General features: G+C 57.3%; 1 protein-coding gene across 10 annotated transcripts in view; it reads right to left on the bottom strand.

Annotated features, from left to right (window-relative positions):
* ADAMTS14 (ADAM metallopeptidase with thrombospondin type 1 motif 14) overlaps nucleotides 1-18860 on the bottom strand; it is a 72388-nt gene extending 53528 nt beyond the window's left edge. For 8 of the 10 annotated variants that reach the window (XR_004626147.1, XR_004626148.1, XM_034662635.1 and 5 more), the window contains exons 1-2: nucleotides 18728-18859; nucleotides 16613-17058 (exon numbers count right to left, since the gene is read on the bottom strand). Coding sequence is in view for 8 of the 10 variants with exons in the window: in XM_034662635.1 (XP_034518526.1) it covers nucleotides 16613-17058; nucleotides 18728-18809 (528 nt within the window). In the remaining 2 variants the exon portion in view is untranslated. Of the gene's footprint in view, nucleotides 1-16612; nucleotides 17059-18727 lie in introns of all 10 variants that reach the window. The other 2 variants (XM_034662636.1, XM_034662638.1) reach the window with 1 other exon arrangement.
* Between the last annotated feature and the right edge of the window lie 31 nt (nucleotides 18861-18891).

Here is an 18891-nt window from a genome sequence, read left to right as displayed (position 1 = left end):
TAATCCAGAGCCCCCTTGCCGGGCCCTCAGATTCACTAACCTTTGCAGAATGCCCAGGAGGATCTATTTCAAGATGACAGCTCCAGTGAAGCCAGGTGAGGGGTAAGCCAGGTCCCCTCTTTCTGCTTCTTCCAAGGTGAGCCTATGTGGGGCCTCCCCAGAGGAGAAAGAAGCAGAGCAGGCCTCCAACCCAACCAATCATCCCACCACCTCCCAAGGAGAGCACATTCTCGGGCCCAAACTTGTTCTGGAAATTCCATTACCAAGGTTTTACTGCCAGCTGTGCTGTCTCGGGTTCTAGGCTTCCAGCAAATCCAGCTTAAAACTGTTCCACTGTATGAAATGCAGGACGGGCTAGCAAGTAGAGGCTGGGGTGATACACGCAACTGGGAGTGGCTTCCCTCGGGTCCGCCCCCAATCCAGCAACCTGCTTCCATCCCCAGCCTAGACCACTTACTGGCCGGAACTCAGAGACCACCCCCCCACTGCAGGTGTCCGCTTCCCTCCCACCACCGTCCTGCTCACCCCACCCCTGCACTCGGGCTCCAACTGTTACCAAGCTTCATCGAGCCCTCCAGTGCATGACCTCACAGCTTCATCACGGTCCCTACCCCTACCCACCCCCACCAAGTCCTCCTCCCTTCCCTCCCTCTTCCCCCCCTCCCTTCCTACCACCTTGGACTTCTCAGTCTAGATGCATATAATTCTGTGAACACGCACAGCTCTCTCCCTGCCTTTTCCTCCTTCCCACTGCCCCAGAAAACCTTTCCCTCCTTCCCACTGTCCCAGCCGCCCTCTCCAGGTCTGCACGCCGACGGAGAGCTCACTTGGAATCATGAATACGTGAGCACGACGCTAGCTGGACATTCTGCTGCATCTGCCTGCTACGTCTGCAGTCCAGCTCTCCCAACGGCTGAGACTCCTACCACTGGACCCACCTCCTCTTCTCCTGTTTTCAAGGAGAAAGCAGGCGCCATCAGGCGGGCTCTCCCCTACCCTGCCACCACCCTATGAACTCCCCTGGCTGTGCCCGTCCTCACCTCCTGCTCCCCTCTCTCTACCCCCCTTCCAGAACTTAACTCCTGCAATTAGTGCCCTCCTTCCAACATCACCACACTCACCCTCTCTTGGGTCATTCTTGTTGGCACACGCATGCACTCAGATCCCCCATCTGGAAAACTCCCTCCTCCCACCCACCCCAGCCCTGGCCAGCTCCTGCCAGAGTCTCTGCTCCCTTCCACACTGGACATGGCTGGTGGGAAAGTAAAGCGATGCAGCCACTCTGGACAACAACAGTCTGGCAGCTCCACAGAATACTAAACGGTGACCAGAGGACCCCACAATTCCACTCCTTGGTACATGCCCGAGAGAAAGGACGACCAACGTCCACACAAAAACTTGCACATGAATGTTGACTGCAGCTCTACTCATGGTGGCCAAGAAGGAGGAACAAGCCAAATGCCCACCAACAGATGAATGGATGAACCAAAAAACCAAAACAAAGAACTGATGCATGCTAAAACACAGGTGAATCTTGAAAACATCCTGCTAAGTGAAAGAAACCAGTCACAGAAGGCCACATAGTATACAATTCCATCCAGGGGCAAGATCCAGAAGAGAGAAGTCTATAGACACAGAAAGATGAGTGGTTGCCAAGGGCTGGGGTAATGGACTAGGGGGCCAGGGGGACCACAAAAGGGCATGGGATTGCTTTCTGAGAGAGTGAAAATGCCCTCAAATTGAATGTGCTGATAATCACCCAACTTCCACGCGTATCATAAAAATTCAACGCATTGTACACTTTAAATTAGGTGAACTGCGTGGTCCATGAACTGCATCTCAATAAAGCGGTTTAAAAAAACACAAAACACAACACACATTCAGGGAAACGAGAGATAATGCCTATGCAGGCAAAAAGGGCCAGACAAGCACCGCGAGGCCACACAAAGGGACGGCACCCGCACGCATGCAGGCCGACAGCAGACACGTAGGCACGGACACAACACACGCACTCAGATGCTGCTCGCGCACGAGCCGCACGGGCCGCCCGTGACCACAGAAGCGTGAGTCAGCACGGCTGGGCCCGAGGCCCGAGGACGCTGCGATCCTGTGTAATTCAAACCTGATGTGGAAGCCCCTGGCCTCGGGAGCTCTGCTGCCGGCTGCCCTGCCAAGGCCTGGGCCCCGGCCAAGGCAAGTCTGCAAGCCGATTCTTCCCGAACTGCCGCTCTGGGAACAGGCGGGAGGAAGGAGCCCTCGAAGGCTGGAGCCGAGAGCTACCAGGCTCATCCTCAGCTGGCGTGCCCTGCTCTGCCTGCCCCACACGGGCTGCAGGACAACTCCCCAAACAGGCCCGAACCTCAGAAGAAGCACCAGGAAGCCGACCGCCTCCACCAGCTGGAGGTAGTTATCTGGGATGACCACTTGGCCCCCCCTTCCCAAGGTCATGACCTCTGCAGGCCCCTAACACCCTAGGAGGTGCTGGGCCAAAGGCTTCCCAGTGTATCTACAGCAGAACTCCTTCCCGGGGGAGAAGCGATATGGTAGGTGTGGTGGGTAAATGCCTCCAGCCAGCATCCCTGGGTGCTGCCCCTCCCGAACCGTGTCGTCTTGGACAAGTTCCTCCAACATCCCTGTGTCTCCGGATTATACCAGCATGGGTCCCATGGGCTTGCTCTGAGAAACGTACACAGAGCCGCCGGAATGGTCCAGGCTCACCGCGAGGACAGTGCCAGTGTTCCTACCCGCTGCCGGGATTATCATCACCCTCATTCACAGTGTGCCTGGGAGTCCCGGCGGCTCAGGAAGGGAGCCATGGCTTCAGTGCTGGGAGCAGCGTTCCCGAACCGCAGGACGGTTAGCCTCTAACTCCCGGTTCCACCGTGACCTGGCTTTGCCCCGCTCGGATCCCTGCCTGCACATGGGGAGAAATCTCAGAGGAAACAGATACCATGGGTTGAGCATCCCTTAAGGGTTCGTTCTTCCCAAGCGGAAGAGGCTGTACCAGCTCAGGGTAATTTCAGAGATGACAAAGGACACACCAAACGTTGGTGGGGGAGCTGTCAGGGAGCTGTCTCTGGGTGGCGAAAGGGCGGCAACTTCCTTCTCTTTAAACTTTCAGGTGTTTTCTGACTTTCCTGCGATTGCCCATCTGAAAGGGAAAGTCAATTCTACACAGAATGTCCGCCTACTACAATGAGCGAGGAATCATTATATAAGAAGCATTTTAAACAAAGTTTAAAAAAAGTTTAAAAAAGGAAACCAAGCCAATAAAGCCCTCCTTTTCTGTCCCCCAACTTCCCTGCAAGTGGAGTAGAGGCTGCACCTGGGAGCCAGGCCCCAAGCCTCAGAGTGCCCATGTGAAACCAAAGGGTTACTGGCAGGATGGTGTGACGTCATGACTCGCAAGGCCCTTCCCGAGGCGCGGCCCACGGCAGGGTGCAGCCTCTTCCGTTCTGTCCTTCTCTGGCCTGGCTCTCCTGGCACCCCCGACCTGACCCTGACTTTTCCATCAAACACACAGTAGACTTTTCCAGGAGGCCACAGCAGTGGGTGTCACCGCTAGATGCCCATTCAAATCAGCAGGGGCAGGCGCAGAATTACTGGCGCCGGGACCACACCCCAGACCGACAGATCAAATCCCAGCGGGGCAGCCCAGGCATCAGGACTTTCTCCAAGCTGCCCAGGTGACTCTCCTGTGCCGCCAGGGCTGGGAACCACTGATGTAGACTCTGGAAGCTTCCCGACAATGGAAGTTTAAGGGATCAACGGAGTTTCACAGAGTAGTATCAGCTGGGATCCTTCGACCAGATTCCGTCTGTCCTGATGCAGGAAATGCGCAAGACAGAGAGGGAAGGAGAGGACAATGAGAACGTGCCCTGAACGGGGCGGGGGGGCGGGGTTGCTGAGCAGGGGCTGTGGGCAGGCCGCATTACTGCATGCCACTTGTGTCGTGAGCCTGTCCCTGGGCTGGGCCTGACCAAGGACCGTCCACACCGCATCTCTGTGCCTTAGGCACCGTCTGAGAACCTAACCACCTCCTGCCTTCCAGCGATCACTCCACTGGGAGTGAAGAATAATTCACCAAAGTTGCCCTGAGCTGGCTGAGTTGGGGAGGGGCCTGTGATCTGCTGGGTGTCCAGTGGCAGGTCAATGATGTCACGGCCACCCAAGCTGGGAGTCCACAGTGCAGAGAGTGAGAACAATTAGCCGCAGCGCCTCCATGATGATGGGGATGGTGATCACTGATTCAGTCCTCCAGCACCGTGGAGAGCAATTGTTTAAGTCTTCAAAAGCTGGGTAAATATTTTTAAAGGAAGGGCGCTCGCTTTTTATGACACCCCCCCTCCAGCAGCAGAGGTCCCAGCCCGGGGCAGGGCAGGGCCTCACACCTGCAGGTGCTCAGAGACTCCCCTTCTGTAGCAAACCCCCACCCTGGAGCCCAGCCAGGGTTCAGGGCAGACCTTGCCAGGCTGGCAGCCACCTCCACTTTCCATTCCTTGTGCCCAGGAGCCATGTGGCTCTGAAGCGTCCCCCCTATCACCACCAAGCTCGGGCTGGGAGCTCTACCTGGCCCCCTGCTTGGCCCTGAGTCCTGGTGGTGGCAGCAGCTTCAGGACAAGGAGACAGGAAGCAGCTCTCACATGCCAGAAGGCGGTGTGGCTGCCAGGCCCTTAGCTGAGGAGTGGCTTCTGGCACCGAGGCCCTGCACTCAAAGCCCCACAGCTCAGAAGCAAGGCAGCTGACCATGGAGCGGCTTCAAGAAGAGATGAGCCCGTCCCACCCAGAGCTGAGGGCTAGTGCCCCCGCAGGTCACCTGTCCCAGCCAGACCTCCCCTCTGGTCCATCCGACATCACCCTGGCCCAGAGGGATGCCAACTTGGTTTTAAGCCATGCTTCCCCCAGTGAGATCATGCATGTAATATGTTTGCCACCGAGTCTGACACACAGCAGGTCCGCAGCAAGTAATAAACAAGGGATGTGGTGGTGGCAGGGAAGAGTCCCTATGCAAGGAGGAGTGAGCCTAGCCACTGGGATTCCCGTGCAGGCCCAGCTCCAGCCCACAAGCCGCCCCTGCGCACACATGCCCTCCAGGCAGCACTGCCCTCGGTGGGGAGGAACCCAGATTAGCTGGGGCCTGTTACTGTCCTTACTCCTGACCCGGGCCTCGCACCATGAGCATGTTTTCCAGATTTCTCAGAACTCTGACACATCACCAAACCCTGTCCTTGCTCAAGCCCTGTCAGTTACGAGCAACGCAAATGCTCACTTCCCGGCCGCCTGGGCCACTCGGCGGGTCCCCGAGTCCCGTTCTCCTCTGTCACTGTGCTTCTCCTAAACCTCTGTCTGCTGCAGTTCCTCTAGTCATTCATTCATGGGCTACGTACTGAACTGTGGTCATTCGCTCATTCATGGGCTACGTACTGAACTGTGGTCATTCGCTCATTCATGGGCTACGTACTGAGCTCTGGTCATTCGCTCATTCATGGGCTACGTACTGAGCTCTGGTCATTCGCTCATTCATGAGCTACGTACTGAGCTCTGGTCATTCACTCATTCATGAGCTACGTACTGAGCTGTGGTCATTCACTCATTCATGAGCTATGTACTGAGCAGGCCCCTTTCTAGGTGCTGGGGACACAGCCCCAAACCCCTCCTCCACAGAAGTGTCACAGGAGGGCTGAGATTGAACAAGACTGCTCTGGTTGCCGTTGCTGATAGATGAGAGGGGCATGGATGGAGGCAGAGAGATCAGTTAGGGAGGCCACAACGGTCACCCAGGAGAGAGGTGGTGTCTAGACCACCCCCCCAACAACAGCCCTGGTTGTTTCCCTTTTGGAATTATTAGCAACAAAAATCCCCCCGACTCCAGCCACATGGCCCTGTTCCACACCTGGAACCACACGTGTTTCACGTGGGCCTCCACACCTTTGTAGCTGCTGTGAGCTCTGCCAGGAATGCCTCTCCAGCCCAGCTCAGATGTCACCCCATCATCACTCCCTCCGCTGTGCTCTGTCCCCATCCGGGGGGTTTTCCTGTCTATTCCTCTTCAAAATGTGAGCTTCAGGGGGACGAGCACTGAGCCACACCAGGGGGCCAACTTTGGAACAAAACCCCCTTCAATAAGCATCCTTGGGGCCAAGCCTCCTTAACGAACTCCCTTGGGCATTATGGCCCTTCCTGAGAGGCCCAGTCCCCAAACAGTGTGGCCACGGCTGAGGGGACAGCATGTTTCACCTAGTCTCGCCATCTAGAGACGTTGAATTATGAGGTGACAAAGCACCAAGCACTCAACGCACCCAGGCCAGTGGCCTGTCGGGCTACAGAACACAAGGCCTCTTTGGGCTGGAGGAGCTCATTCAGAGTGTGGGCTCCTGCCAGCCTCCAGGGGCGGGAATGAACCTCTGCTGTGGGGCGGGGGTGGCTGGGGGGCATGGGCATTTTCTGGACACATCAAAGGTACAAATATTTGGTTGGCTTAAAAGCAAAGGCTGACAAAAGTCTTCAGGCAACCTGTTGGGAACAGGGTTTGCATTCAGACCAACTGTGCCCCCACAAACGCTCCCACCTTCAAACATTTCTCTGAAAGGGGCCTGTGTTACCATGCCCTCAGCCGTGTTCGGGAAAGCAGGAGAAAAGGAGACTGCAGGGTGTCTGATAGTCTCTGACAAACAATGTGTGCATAACAGCAGCCCACTGCCCTCCCGTATCTTGAAAATGGATAAAATAGTGGCAATGCTGACTTAGGGCCAAGAAACACCAGAAGGTTCTGTTCGACCTTCAGATCCTGCTAACCGGGCAGCTAACACTGTTTTCTGAGTTGGCTTCCCAGTTTTCCAGGAAACAAGGACGTGCAGAAGCTGAGCACCCTGCCCTGGCAGCGGGACCCAGGCCCGAGGACTGCCAGGACGCGCCCCAGAGGGCAACTGCCGGACCAATCGCTTAGGTTTTGGTCTCTGAAACCCTTGCCATGACTGCCGCACGAAGGGCTTACGACCTGAGTCGCTGTCAACATTTACTTGGTCCTCATCCACTGACCTGGGAGAGGCCACGTGGGATAGTGGGGGAGCACTGGACAGGGAGTCAGGGGGTCCCACAGTTGCTGTGTGACCCTGGGTGAGTCTTTTCCCCTCCCCGAGCCTCAGCTTCCTCATCTGGAAAATTAAGAGGGGACCAAGAGGCCCTAAAAGCCTCCTCTGGACACAGCTGTCTGCACTCTGGCCAAAGCCAGGGAGATCTGTGCAAATGACGCTGAGCTGAACTCATCACTGGAGGTTTTCATAACACAAGGATTATTTGTGCTAACAGGAAACTCGGCTCCCAGAGCCGAGGCAGTCTGCAAAGATTACTGTTATTGTTGTCATCCGAGGCATTGTTGTTTCTTCTCAGGCTCTGAAAGCAGGGCAAGGCCTACCTGCTGAAAACGGAATGCCAGGGCCGGCAGATGTCTTGGAAACGTCCCATGGCACGAATCTTCTGGGTCCCCTCCAAAAGCCCACCCTCCAGTCCTCTGCCTCACTGAGCATAGGAGGCAGAGGAAAGGTAAGCACAGCCCCCACCACGCTCAGCAGCCCGGAGGCCGCCCTCCCTCCAGCCAGCCTGAGGATGCCGGGGAAGGAAAATAACACCAGCCCCCAGACCAGCCCTCACTGGCTCTGCTCAGGAGGAACAGCAGTGAGGTGATGTCTGGCTTTTATTCCGTATCATAAATAAGTTATTAGTTCAAGGCAGACAGCACGGCCCAGCTGTGGGGAGACCGGGGAGGTGAAACTCTGCAAGAGCAGACCACCTTGAGGACCAGAAAACTACCCAGGACCCAGACCCTGCACGTCCCCTCAGACAGCGAGGGGCCCTGACGGGACAGGGCCTTCTGGGAAGCAAGAAGAGCACTGAACAGGTGACCGGAGGTCTGGAAACAAACCTACTGTGGATCCTGCCTCAGTCTCCATATTTATTCCAAGAGATCAATGATCATGATAAAGCTACCATATATTGCTCTAGGCACGAGGGCAGCATGCTTGATTTCTAATGAATAGAACCACCAGGTAGGATACCCACTTTACAGGTGTGGAAACTGAGGCCCGAGAGGTCAAGTGACTTGCCCAGAGTCCGTGTGGGAGAACGCCTGCAAGGATGGCTGCAGTCCTCCTGGCCCTGTCCACATGCCTCTTTGCAGTGAGACTCCGCCACCCCTGGCCTCCAGAGGTGGCCTCCATTCCCCTGCTCCAGGAGAATCTAGTCTGGCCTGGTGGCTCACTTTGACCCACAGAACACACCGAAGCAACGTCAGGCAACTTGCCAGACCAGGCCTGGAGAGGTCCTGTGGCTTCGGACCGCACACCCCCTGCCACGGCTGTGCGAGAGGCCTGTCTTGCCCCGCGGACGGAGAGCGCGGGGCTGCCTGGGCAGCGCTGATGCCGGATGTGGGAATGGGGCCCGCTCGGGCCTTCCAGGCCAGCCCCCCCTCCAGCTGCATGCAGCCGCAGGGGAGCCCAGGAACAAGAGCAGAGGAACCACCTGGCCAACCTACAGCAGTGAGAGAGAACGTGTGGTCACTGTACGTGCGTCCGCTTGAGGCCAGTCTGTCACCAGGCCGTGGGGAAGCGGTCCGGCCTCTCGGTTTCCCCATGTGGTATCGCTCCCCAGCCACACCTGGGCTGCCCGGCTCCTGGGCTGTGGCTGAGGTCCAGGCACCCCGTGCTGACCACTGCCTCCGCCCCCGCGGCCCCCAGGCCCCCACGGCCAGCACCCAGGAAGGGCCACTCCCCAGCTGAAGGTCCGCGGTTGGCCTGGGGAGGCACGCCGTGAGGAGTTCCCTCTCCCCCGAAAGAGACCCTCTCCTGTTTTCATTCTACAAGCAGGAATTCTAAAGCACAGACCCAGGGTTTCCCCAGGGAGCGAGCCTGGTAAAGCAGGTGGTGCCCTCAGACGGGTCGGGGGCTCCGGAGATAGAAAGGACGGGGCGGTCGAGAGCAGGGAGGCAGTCAGGCCTCGGCTCACACACCCACTCAGGCCCCTGGGGCATGGCTGCGAGGACCACACGCTGGGGATGCGGACTCAGGGGACAGTGTGCCGCCGTGGACTGGCCTGTCTGCCAGGGGTGAGGAGAGGCAAATGTAAGCTTTATGCCACCTTAGAGGCAAACCCTCTACCTTCCCTCACCGGGTCAGCTCACCCAGCAGCCACTGGGTCCTGCCCCGAGGCAGGCCCTGTGCCAGGGTTCTAAGGACACACAGGTGACTAAGCTCAGACCCCACCCTTTGCGAACCCAGCGGGACTGTTTCCGGTGAGAAGGCAAACTGGGCCGGGAGCAGGGTGCAGCCTGAGAGAAACTAACAGGCCTGGTGGGGTCAGGACGGGGATGAGCTCTGGCTGCCTAGCTGAAAGCCCAGGGACCTCTCTAGTGGGGTTCGGGGGGCAGTTAAGCAGACTAAGGGATGCTCTTGACTTCTTTCCCATCACCCAGCCCCTGAGACCCAGCAGACGCAACCCGTAAGCGCCCACCATTCCACAGCAAGAGCTGAAGCACTTCCAGTACTGTGCTAATAAGCCCCTTGCACGCAGGACAACTCTACGGAGTGACCTCTGTTACAATCCCGCTACACGGACGAGGAAACCGAGGCCCAGAGAGGCCCAGTAATTGTCCAAGGCCACACAGCATGTAAAAGCTGGAGCTGGGATGTCAGCCCAGGTCATCTGGTTGCAGGAGCCATCCTGTCACCCCCTCACCAACTGCCCTGCTGGCGACCCAAGGCCTCTAGCTAATTGCCCTGCTGTGCTGGGCCCACACACTGTCTTACCGAATAGAACACTTTGCTTCAAAATCGTTATCGCTAATTTCTCCTTCAAATACTCAAAAATCTTGTGAAGCCAGGCTGGCCCTCACTTTATTTTTATTTTTTTTTAAGATTTTATTTATTTATTTGACAGAGAGACCGCCAGCGAGAGAGGGAACACAAGCAGGGGGCGTGGGAGAGGAAGAAGCAGGCTCCCAGCAGAGCAGGGAGCCCGATGCGGGACTCGATCCCAGGACTCCGGGATCACGCCCTGAGCCGAAGGCAGATGCTTAAGGACTGAGCCACCCAGGCGCCCCGGCCCTCCCTTTAAACAGGGCACAATCCCACCTCCTGTACTATACCTGGACTTTTCTCTTTCTCCTGGGACTCCCTGCTCCTGGAGGGCCCTGAAGGCACAGCCGCCTGTGCTGCGTGAGCCCCAGCCTGTGCTCCGTGCTTAGATCAATGAGAAGATGTAAGCCAGTCTCCGGCTTCTGGGAACCAGGTGGCCGAGACGGGGGATGTAGCAGGCGGAGGGAAGGGGACGGCATGGTGGGAGGTGCGAACACCATGAACAAAGGTGGGGGGCTGCAGAGTCAGGTATGAACACATCAGCTCGGCTGGGGTGGGGGTGGGGGTCTGCAGACAGAAGCCACTTTCCAGGCTGGGGAGGCAGGGGGAGCAAGGAGGTGAGGCCAGACCACTTCTGTCCCTCCCAGGGCTGTCAGCACACCTGGGTGAGGGCAGGCGACCCACAGGACACGAGGTATGGAGACAGACCAGCTGGGCGGCTGGAGGAGGGCACCTCTGGAATTCTGAGCCTCACACCCCACATCCCCAGGGCAGGGGTGGATGGCAGGGTAGAGCCGGGGGCTTCCCAAGGAGCTGCCGTGTCAGCCCACCCCCCCCCCAGCTGGCAAGAAGAGGTGCTGACAGGAACACCGGTGAGCCAGAGGCCAGTCTGTGACACCAACGCGCTATAGCCTCTTACCCCGGTACGAATGTACCTCGAGCTTACAAACCTCCCGTGGCTCCCTATGGCCATAGGGGCAAGTCTAAGCTCCACGGGGAGGCAGGGATCTTCCAACCGACATTTTCACTGCTCCCCCTCTCCCATGGAGAGCCGGGATGGCTCACCATTTCCCGAATCTGGGGAAGACACAGGATTTCCTTCCCTGCAGAATGCCTCCAGTTTCTCCCTCTTGGCTTTGAGAACTCCTATTATGGCTTTAAAACGTGGCCCAAATATCCTCACCCCTAGGAAGCCTTCCCTGAGCGCCTCTCCTTCTCAATGTTCACCTCCAGGCCACCCACCGAGGGCATTCTGCGTCCCTGCATTCCCACAAAACGCTGAGGCTCAGTGCGGTCTGTCTTGTTTCACTCCGTCCACGGCACAGATCTTCCTTCTCTTTCAGCTGTGGGCTTCTGGCGAGGGAGACAGGGTTGAGTTTCATCCCTGCACCCCCAGGACCTGGTCAAGGGCGGGGCTCTGGGCAGGGGCCCGCGGAGTGTTAACATAGTGCTCCCCTGGGCCTCTCAGTATCCCTGTGCTGGAGGGCACGTGGGGTTATCTCAGATGGGCCGTGATGTTCACACTTCCACGCGCTGAGCAAGCGCCAATGCGCTGATCGTACAGAGAAGGTTGCCAAAGCAGGGGGAAGGCAGGGCTTGGCCAACCCGGGGACCAGAGATGGCCTCAGAACCTTCCAGAAAACACGGCTAATCTACATACTGTTGCAATACGACTGACTCTAACCATATTGACAGTGTTTTCCACTATTCTTTATAATTACTGTAGGAATTACTGTAGAGAAGTAATAAACGTTACTATCAAGAACCACTGAAATAAACTCCTTTTTTGAGACCCCGCCATATACCAGAGACTGCACTTTTTTCTACATTATCTTATTTAATCCTCTGGACAGTCCTACAGGTGTCTGCTCCTCCCGCCCTCCTTAAAGATGAGGAACCGAAGCACAGAGGGATTTAGAAACTCACTCAAGGTCACGACCTTGCTCTAGTCTGGACCAGAGCAAAGAGACCCCACACTTCCCGCCACGCTAGACTGTGTCCTTATAATTACTACAAACCTCCAGTCCTTTCTGCTGGCCAGCCACATTCTGTAACAGCTTTACTGAAATGTAATTCATATACCATACAATTCACCCATTTAAAGTGTAGAATTGAATGGTACTTAGTATACGTGCAGAGCACAGAGCCATGCAAGCACCACCACCATCCATTCTGGAACATTTCATCACCACCCATAATGAAACCCCAGCTCTTGTCACCATCCATCCCCACGTGCCCCTTCCCCCACTGTAATCCCATTCTAAAGACAAAGGACTGAGGCTCAGAGAGCTGCTGGGATTTGTACATCAGGCAGGGGTAAGAAGGGGACTCGGCCCCCCGCCCCTCCACACACAGCCTGCCAGGGGTCTACTCTGTAACCCGTTAAATATGCGTGATCTGCAGAGAGTGGAAAACGGAACCAGATGGTGACAAAGCTTACACGTGCCTTGCTTCCACACCAGGCCTGTGACTCACAGAGTCGCTGAAGGCAAAGGGGGGGTGGGTGCACAGCACAGCCAAGTCCCCAGTGTCCCAGTGCAAGGGCAGCAAGGCCCGGGACCCCGAGAGGCAGAGACAGCAATGGGGGGGAGGAGCCTTTTAGTCTGGGTTCTAGATGGTATGTGGGGTCCCCACTCTGCTGACCCCATTCCTATATCCCACAATCCCTCCTGGATCCACAAAGCACTGGCCCTGACCCCAAGCCTCCATGTTCCTCTCAGGAATTCAGAGCCATAATCGCCAACAGGGGGGGTCTGTTCAGCACTTGGCCCCCAGCCAGAGGGGTCCTGAGGCGACCCAGGCCCTCCCAGCCCACAGGCCCTCAGAGGCTGGCCAGAGGCTGGTCACAGGGGTGTTGGGAGAACCACTGCATTGATTGGCTGGGCTCCCTGACAAAGGCTTCGGGTTGCTACTGCTGCCTGGGAACATTCCCAGTCGGGGACCCTGGGGTCTGACAGCTGTCCCCGGTGCCAGGGGAAACACTCTGCAGGTAGAACATGGCCTCCCCACATCCCTTCTTCCCTTCCCCCAAAATTCTCAAGCCCGCCTGGGTCAGTCAGTCATTCTCTCTGCTGGCCAGAAGCCCAGCACTTTCTCTCATGTTTATAATGTTTGACCAGTCTTGAGCCAATGCCACCTCCTTCAGGGAGCCTTCCTAGATGCCCTAACCAAAAAATTGGTCCTTCTGCTGCTGCTTTACCCAAGATTGTCATTTGTCTGCTTTTATGTCTGGGTCCTCATTACCCTACAAACTCATCCAGGCGAGAGGTCCTGGCTTCCTCATTCCTAGGTCCTTCCTGACCCCCTGCCCACTGCTATGCCACACCAAGCCCTCCGGAAGAGCAGGTGGGAAGTGAGGGGAGGTACCCATTCCTCAGTTTTAGTAGGAATTAACCACAGCGCAAAGAACCCTCCCAGTGTCCGTCCCAGGGGCCCAGGACTGAGCGACTCTATGGCATGGCAGCAGCGGATGGGAGGGCAGTGATCACCGCTACCCCCCACTGCAGAGTCCAGTTGGAAATGAGGGTCAAGCCGTCAGTTTAGACATCACACTTTTCACCAGAGCCGCTAAGATCCAAATGGCTGCAGTCTGTCCACACAAAGGGGTCTTTGTTCAAGACCTTCTCAAATTGGGAGGTTTGCCTGGCCATGAGGGCCAAGCTCAGGGCTGGAGTCTTTCCTCCCTGTACCTGCAATGCAGCCCCGTCCTGCCCAGAGCAGATCCCAGGACCGGCCAGCGAGGGAGGCGTCAACTATAGGTTTAGAGACGTCGGGCTTCAAACTTCTTCTGCAAGGCCTGTCCCGTGTCACAAAGCACCAATGCCAGAGCCGGAAGGGGCTCTAAGCCCATCCATTCCAGCCTCGGAGATGCACCCAAGAGGCAAGGGAGCCCAGAGAAGGAAGGCAGCTTGCTCAGGGTCACACAGCCCTGGGCCTCCAACTCCCAGATACTAGGCTGCCCCATTCCCCACTCTGGGCCCCCTCCCCTATCCTGCCCTTCCCTCAAGGTCAGGACAAGGCCCACCTTCCCAGTGTGTTTCCTGGGATCCCCTCCCCCGTTCCATCCAGCATGGTGATGCCCTCTCACTCTCTCTTCCCTCTCCCCAGAATGCCCTCCCTGCCTTCCCTGCCCTCTGGCCCCAGCAAACTTCTGCTCATCCTTCAAGATGTCACCTTTTCTGGCACCAAAGACAACAATCACTCCCATCGACTGAGTACCATCCCCGCCAGGCTCTGGAAAACCAACAAGTGAATGCTGAAACCACTGAAAGGGTCTCTCCTGCTTGACACCCAAGTTCCTTGAGGGCAGGGACGGAGTCTCTGCAGAGCAAGGTAATGACAACATCTGCATACACACCACATATGACTGAAGGGCTTTACCAACTATTCGGTCCTGTGGGACAGAAGCTGTCTGCACGATCTTCAGCTCTCCCCGCCGCGCTGTTTCCTTGTCTACACAATGAGCGAAGTTAAGGAATGAGCGAGACCCAGGGTGGGCTGGGCCTGGGCGGCAGGAAAGACTCCCTGTGGCTACTATTCTATGAGTCCCTTTCATTTTCTTACATGTCCCTGAGGACTTGCCCATGGCCAGTGGTCAATACAGAGTTTCTTGGAAGGAATGACTTTGGGACGTAAGATGCCAAGGAAGATGCGGGTTAAAATCCAAAGACCACATACAGATACAGCGCTAGATCTCATCGGAGACGCTGCACTGTGGCCTCGAGTCCAAAGGTGGCTCAGGTGGGTCACTGCGAACAGCCCCTTGCCCTCAGGGGACACAGGTAGCTTTCTGGAATGGCCTGGAAACGAGGAGATCCCTGCCCTGGGGAGGCCTCTGCTCTGGGCTGTGGCTGGGGACTGGCTCAGAAAACAGCCAAAGGCAGAAGCGGTGGCCTGGTGGCAAGCAAGGACCGTGGACGGTTACTTAGCGATGCTGTTGATCACGCACTGACATCTTTGTCAGGCCCCTCCCATACTTTGACGGAGGGAGCGGAAGAAGTGGGAGCCACAGCCCGGTCACGGGATGGCCAGCAGCGTCCTCGGCTGAGGGCTATAGGAGTTCACCATGCGATGCACCAAGCCTCCGGTCTGCTCCAGCACTTTCCATCACTCCCTCTGCACGGACACGGCGTCCCCGGGCGACTGCAAGCATCTCTTTGGATTTCCAAGCCAAACTGTGGCCACAGCACAGCCAGCAGGCTTCTGCTAGCAAACCAGTGATCCAGGGCGGGTGGCAGGCAAGGCTCGCCCTGGCGTCAGGACAAGGCCTCAGCCTTCGGCAGCCGTCCTCAAACCTGGGCTTCACAAAGTCGGCCTCGCAGAACCCTTGCGTGCCAGGTAATTCTAGCATCCGCTCAGCCTTGAGAACCAACCACTGCCCAGACCCTGCCTCTCAAGGTGGGGGGAGGGGGGCGCCATCACAACCAATGTGGACAAAAGCCGGTTCTTTGGAAAGCAAAAAGTGTGCTCTTTTCATATCTATATCGAGCACAGGTACACATACGATGTATAAACAGGTGTGCAGCACATCTGCGGTATTAAAACTTCACGGAGGAGGGCAGTTAGAGGGGAAAAAACGACTAAAAAGACTATTTAAGGGAGTGATAATGAAAAAAAGATGAAGACTGGTCCAGACAAGGACCATGTGACGTTCAGCAGGACAACACCTCGCATGGATGGGAAGACAGTGAGGAGTGTTCCCAGCCCTGCTAGGGAAGAAAGATCCCCTTTCCCATCCCCCCCCCAATCTGACTCATCCCTCACTTCAAGTGAAAGGGCAGAACAAGGGAGTCCTTTCCTGGGACACATCAGCTCCTACCTGACAACGTGGAGGCCACAGAAAGAAGGCCCACCAGGGCCCTGGGCCTGCCACACAGGCTCACAAAGGCCTGACCCACGGGGGATGGAGTTGAACCCCAGTGCGAGTCAAGCCTCAGACAGGGGCCACTGGTGGCTCTCTGGTTGGCCATAGGGAGCCAGATAGCAGGGCGTTCTGAGCTTGGGAGGAGGGACAGGTCCTGAGAAAGGGAGCTCCCAGAGCAGGGCACTGCGGAAGAGCAGGAAGACTTCAGGACCAAAGACAGTGGGGGATGAGAAAGGACATAACAATAACAAATCGTAACAGCTGCTAATGCCACCAGAGCCTTGATCCCGAGCCAGGCAGGTGCAGACCACCGACCGTGCTGCCAAGTAAGGTGGTCCCGTCATCATCACTACCGTGTCGGCTCTGTGAGGGCAAAGGACCATGTGCATCCCTGGCCCTCCCGTATCCCCTGGAGCTGAACAGTGCCGGGCATAGGGGACACACACAGTAAATACGTGCATTATGAATAAATCCTCACTTCACACATAAGGGAAAGCAGTGCAGAGAAGGTGAGTCACTTCTCCAAAGCCTCAAGGCCAGTGAGTGGCACAGCCAGGATTCAATCCCAGCAGAGCCCGCCTTCCTTCCACCCTCGCCCCCACCCCCCCTCCATGCATGTCTGGGCTAGGCAAGCTGGAGTCCCAGTGCGTCCACGGACGGTGAGGGAATGAATAAAGCACCAGCCACACCAGGCCCTGCACACCCGCTGGAGTGGGAACCTGGTGGCCAGCAGGACATACAGAGCTCTCTGGAGGCAGGGAAGCCCGCGACTTGGCCCAAACCGTACACTGTGCCCATAGGAATCCCAAACACAGGGGAGCCAAGGAGAAAATCATGTCAGACTGGCTCAGGTAGCCTGGGGCGGGGGGAAAAGCGGCTCGATGAAGGCCTTGTCCCTTACCAATCCGTCGCAGTTGCTGATGGCGACAGCTGCCCCTGGCATGCCCGTGACGTCCCCGGTGTAGACACACTCCCGCCGCAGGGGCTGTCGGAATAGCTCCCGAAAATCCTCCTGCCATTCCACCGAGGCTCCGGGCACCACCAGCCGTCGGTTGGGCCGCAGGCGCAAATGTAGTTCCTCCCCAAAAACTGTGACATTGAAGTAGAGGGAGGGGCGCCCCACCCGGCCAGGCTGCAGGGTGGCCCCGTCCAGGTCCAGGAGGCTGCGGGCCACCCGGAGGTGACCCGAGGGCGACTGCGGTGCGGGTGGTCCCTCCGCTACTGCACTCCCTGCGGAGGCTGCTGCCGGCCCAGACAGCACGTGGGAGAGGAAGCGTCCCCGAAAATCCGTGCTGCATGGCACTGTCACACCATAGTCACGGAGCTTTCCAGAGAGACGCGGTTCTGCTGGAATAAACAAGGAGTTATATCAACATAGTCTGTGCAAAGGTAAGGGGAGACGGGCAATCTCACGGGGGCAGGGAGGGGCTCTGCAACTCTGAGCATTGCCTTGGAGGGCCCCTTAGCCCAAGTTCATCCAAGACTCATCCAGGGCTTCCTGGGCCTCTGGGTCTCTGGGTCCCTGCACTTGGATGAACAGCGTTCAAGTACTCTGTGGACGCAACTTGCTCCCTGTAGTCCCCAGGGACTGTTAAACCTAACAGAAGAAAAGAATGATGCCAGAGTCCCCTCTGTCACTCTAGCAAGGAGCCTTCCAGCTTTGGGCACCCTCGAGGAATGGGCTGAGATTCCCCGAAAGCCCCCAGGGCAAAGAGACGGATATAGCAGAATCTGCCCCAACTCCCCCGGGCATGCTGAAGTCACCGCCAGGCCTGGGGTACGGCCCTCCTCCTCACCAAGCTCCCTGAATACAGCTGGCAAAACAAACACACCTAGAAACCCAGGGGATCCTGGGCACGTGGCAGGGAAAAGGAGGAGCTGGAGAGGGGAGGGAGGGAATACAGGTTCTATATTTTTCCAAGTTTAGAAAGAAAACTTTTTACAGTAAACAGAGGCTGCTGAGATTTCTACATGGACCAGCACCAAGCCCGGTAAATACAGATCTTCAAAAATAAAAGGAGACGCACGGGGTGACCTGCCCACTCGGACTGAATTAAGTGTGAGGTCATGGCCCCATGCTCCAGGCCGCATGCCAGCAGCGAGGTCCTCGCACAGCTCTCCCCGAGCCCAGCCAGGCCCAGCAGGAATGACAGCTCGCTGGCTTCCAGGCTCAGTGATTCAGGGACTGGAGTTTGGAGGGATTTTCATTTCCGCATGGCTCTATCTCTTGCCTCCTTGGGCCCTTTCACGCCACTGATGAAGCCTAGAAAACAAGGTCCCCTGAAAACCCCCCATGCCCAAGGCAGTTCGTACTGACACTCCTCTGGTTTTACCCATTAAGACCCCCAAGATTTCTGCTAGAGAGAGCCCCACTTCAGTACCTGAACAGAGCTCACAGACAAACAAGCAGGCACCCTGCCAGGAAAGGCCCGGAGCCCCCTCCCCACGCTCAGAGCCACAGCAGGTGAGTGCGCAGGGTGTGTGAGAGGGAGGGTGTCTGCACAGAGCCTGAGAATGCTGGAGGACAGGGCCGTGCGTGTGTTTCCAAGCCCGAGTGTTAGTGCCAGGTGCTCCCTGGGGTGTGGGGAAACCACCTGCCAGCCTGATTCTGTGAGGATAAGACAGACACCCAAGTCGGAGAGGGAAAAGACACTGAAAGTGAAAGGCACACAGGGCAGAGACAGACCAACGGGGTAGGTGGGTGTGTGTGTGTAAGAGAAAGAATGAAAACGAGAGAGAACGAAATACAGAGACAAAGACCAATATACAGCCCCCTCAGAAGAGACTCCATATGCCCCAAACCTCTCCCAGGGTCTCTCTCCACCTCTTGTGCCAGAAAGGAAGAGCACTCCCGGGTCAGCGCTGGGGACACAGGAGAAGAAACGAGCTCAAGCCCAGGGCGCGCACCGCCTCCCACTCGCTCTAATGCTGCAGGGCTCCTCGCGCTCCCTGGGGCCAGCCTGAGTCTCGAGCACCCGGGGCCCCTCGCGCCCCCGCGCGCCCGACCTGCACGCACCTGGGGTCCGGCTGCCCACGGCGGCACAGAGCGCACAGTGCAGGGGCAGCAGGCAGGACAGCAGCGCGCGGAGCCAAGCCATGTGGCCGCGCGCGGACGCGGGCCGGAGGGCGCCCGAGCCCCCGGCTCCGGGCTGCCGGCGATGCTGGAGCCGCGCCCCGGAC

Source organism: Ailuropoda melanoleuca, chromosome 6, assembly GCF_002007445.2.
Source record: "Ailuropoda melanoleuca isolate Jingjing chromosome 6, ASM200744v2, whole genome shotgun sequence".
Lineage (NCBI taxonomy): Eukaryota > Metazoa > Chordata > Mammalia > Carnivora > Ursidae > Ailuropoda > Ailuropoda melanoleuca.
The sequence above is the reverse complement of the archived record's forward strand: the minus strand, read 5'-3'. Positions and strand labels throughout refer to the sequence as shown.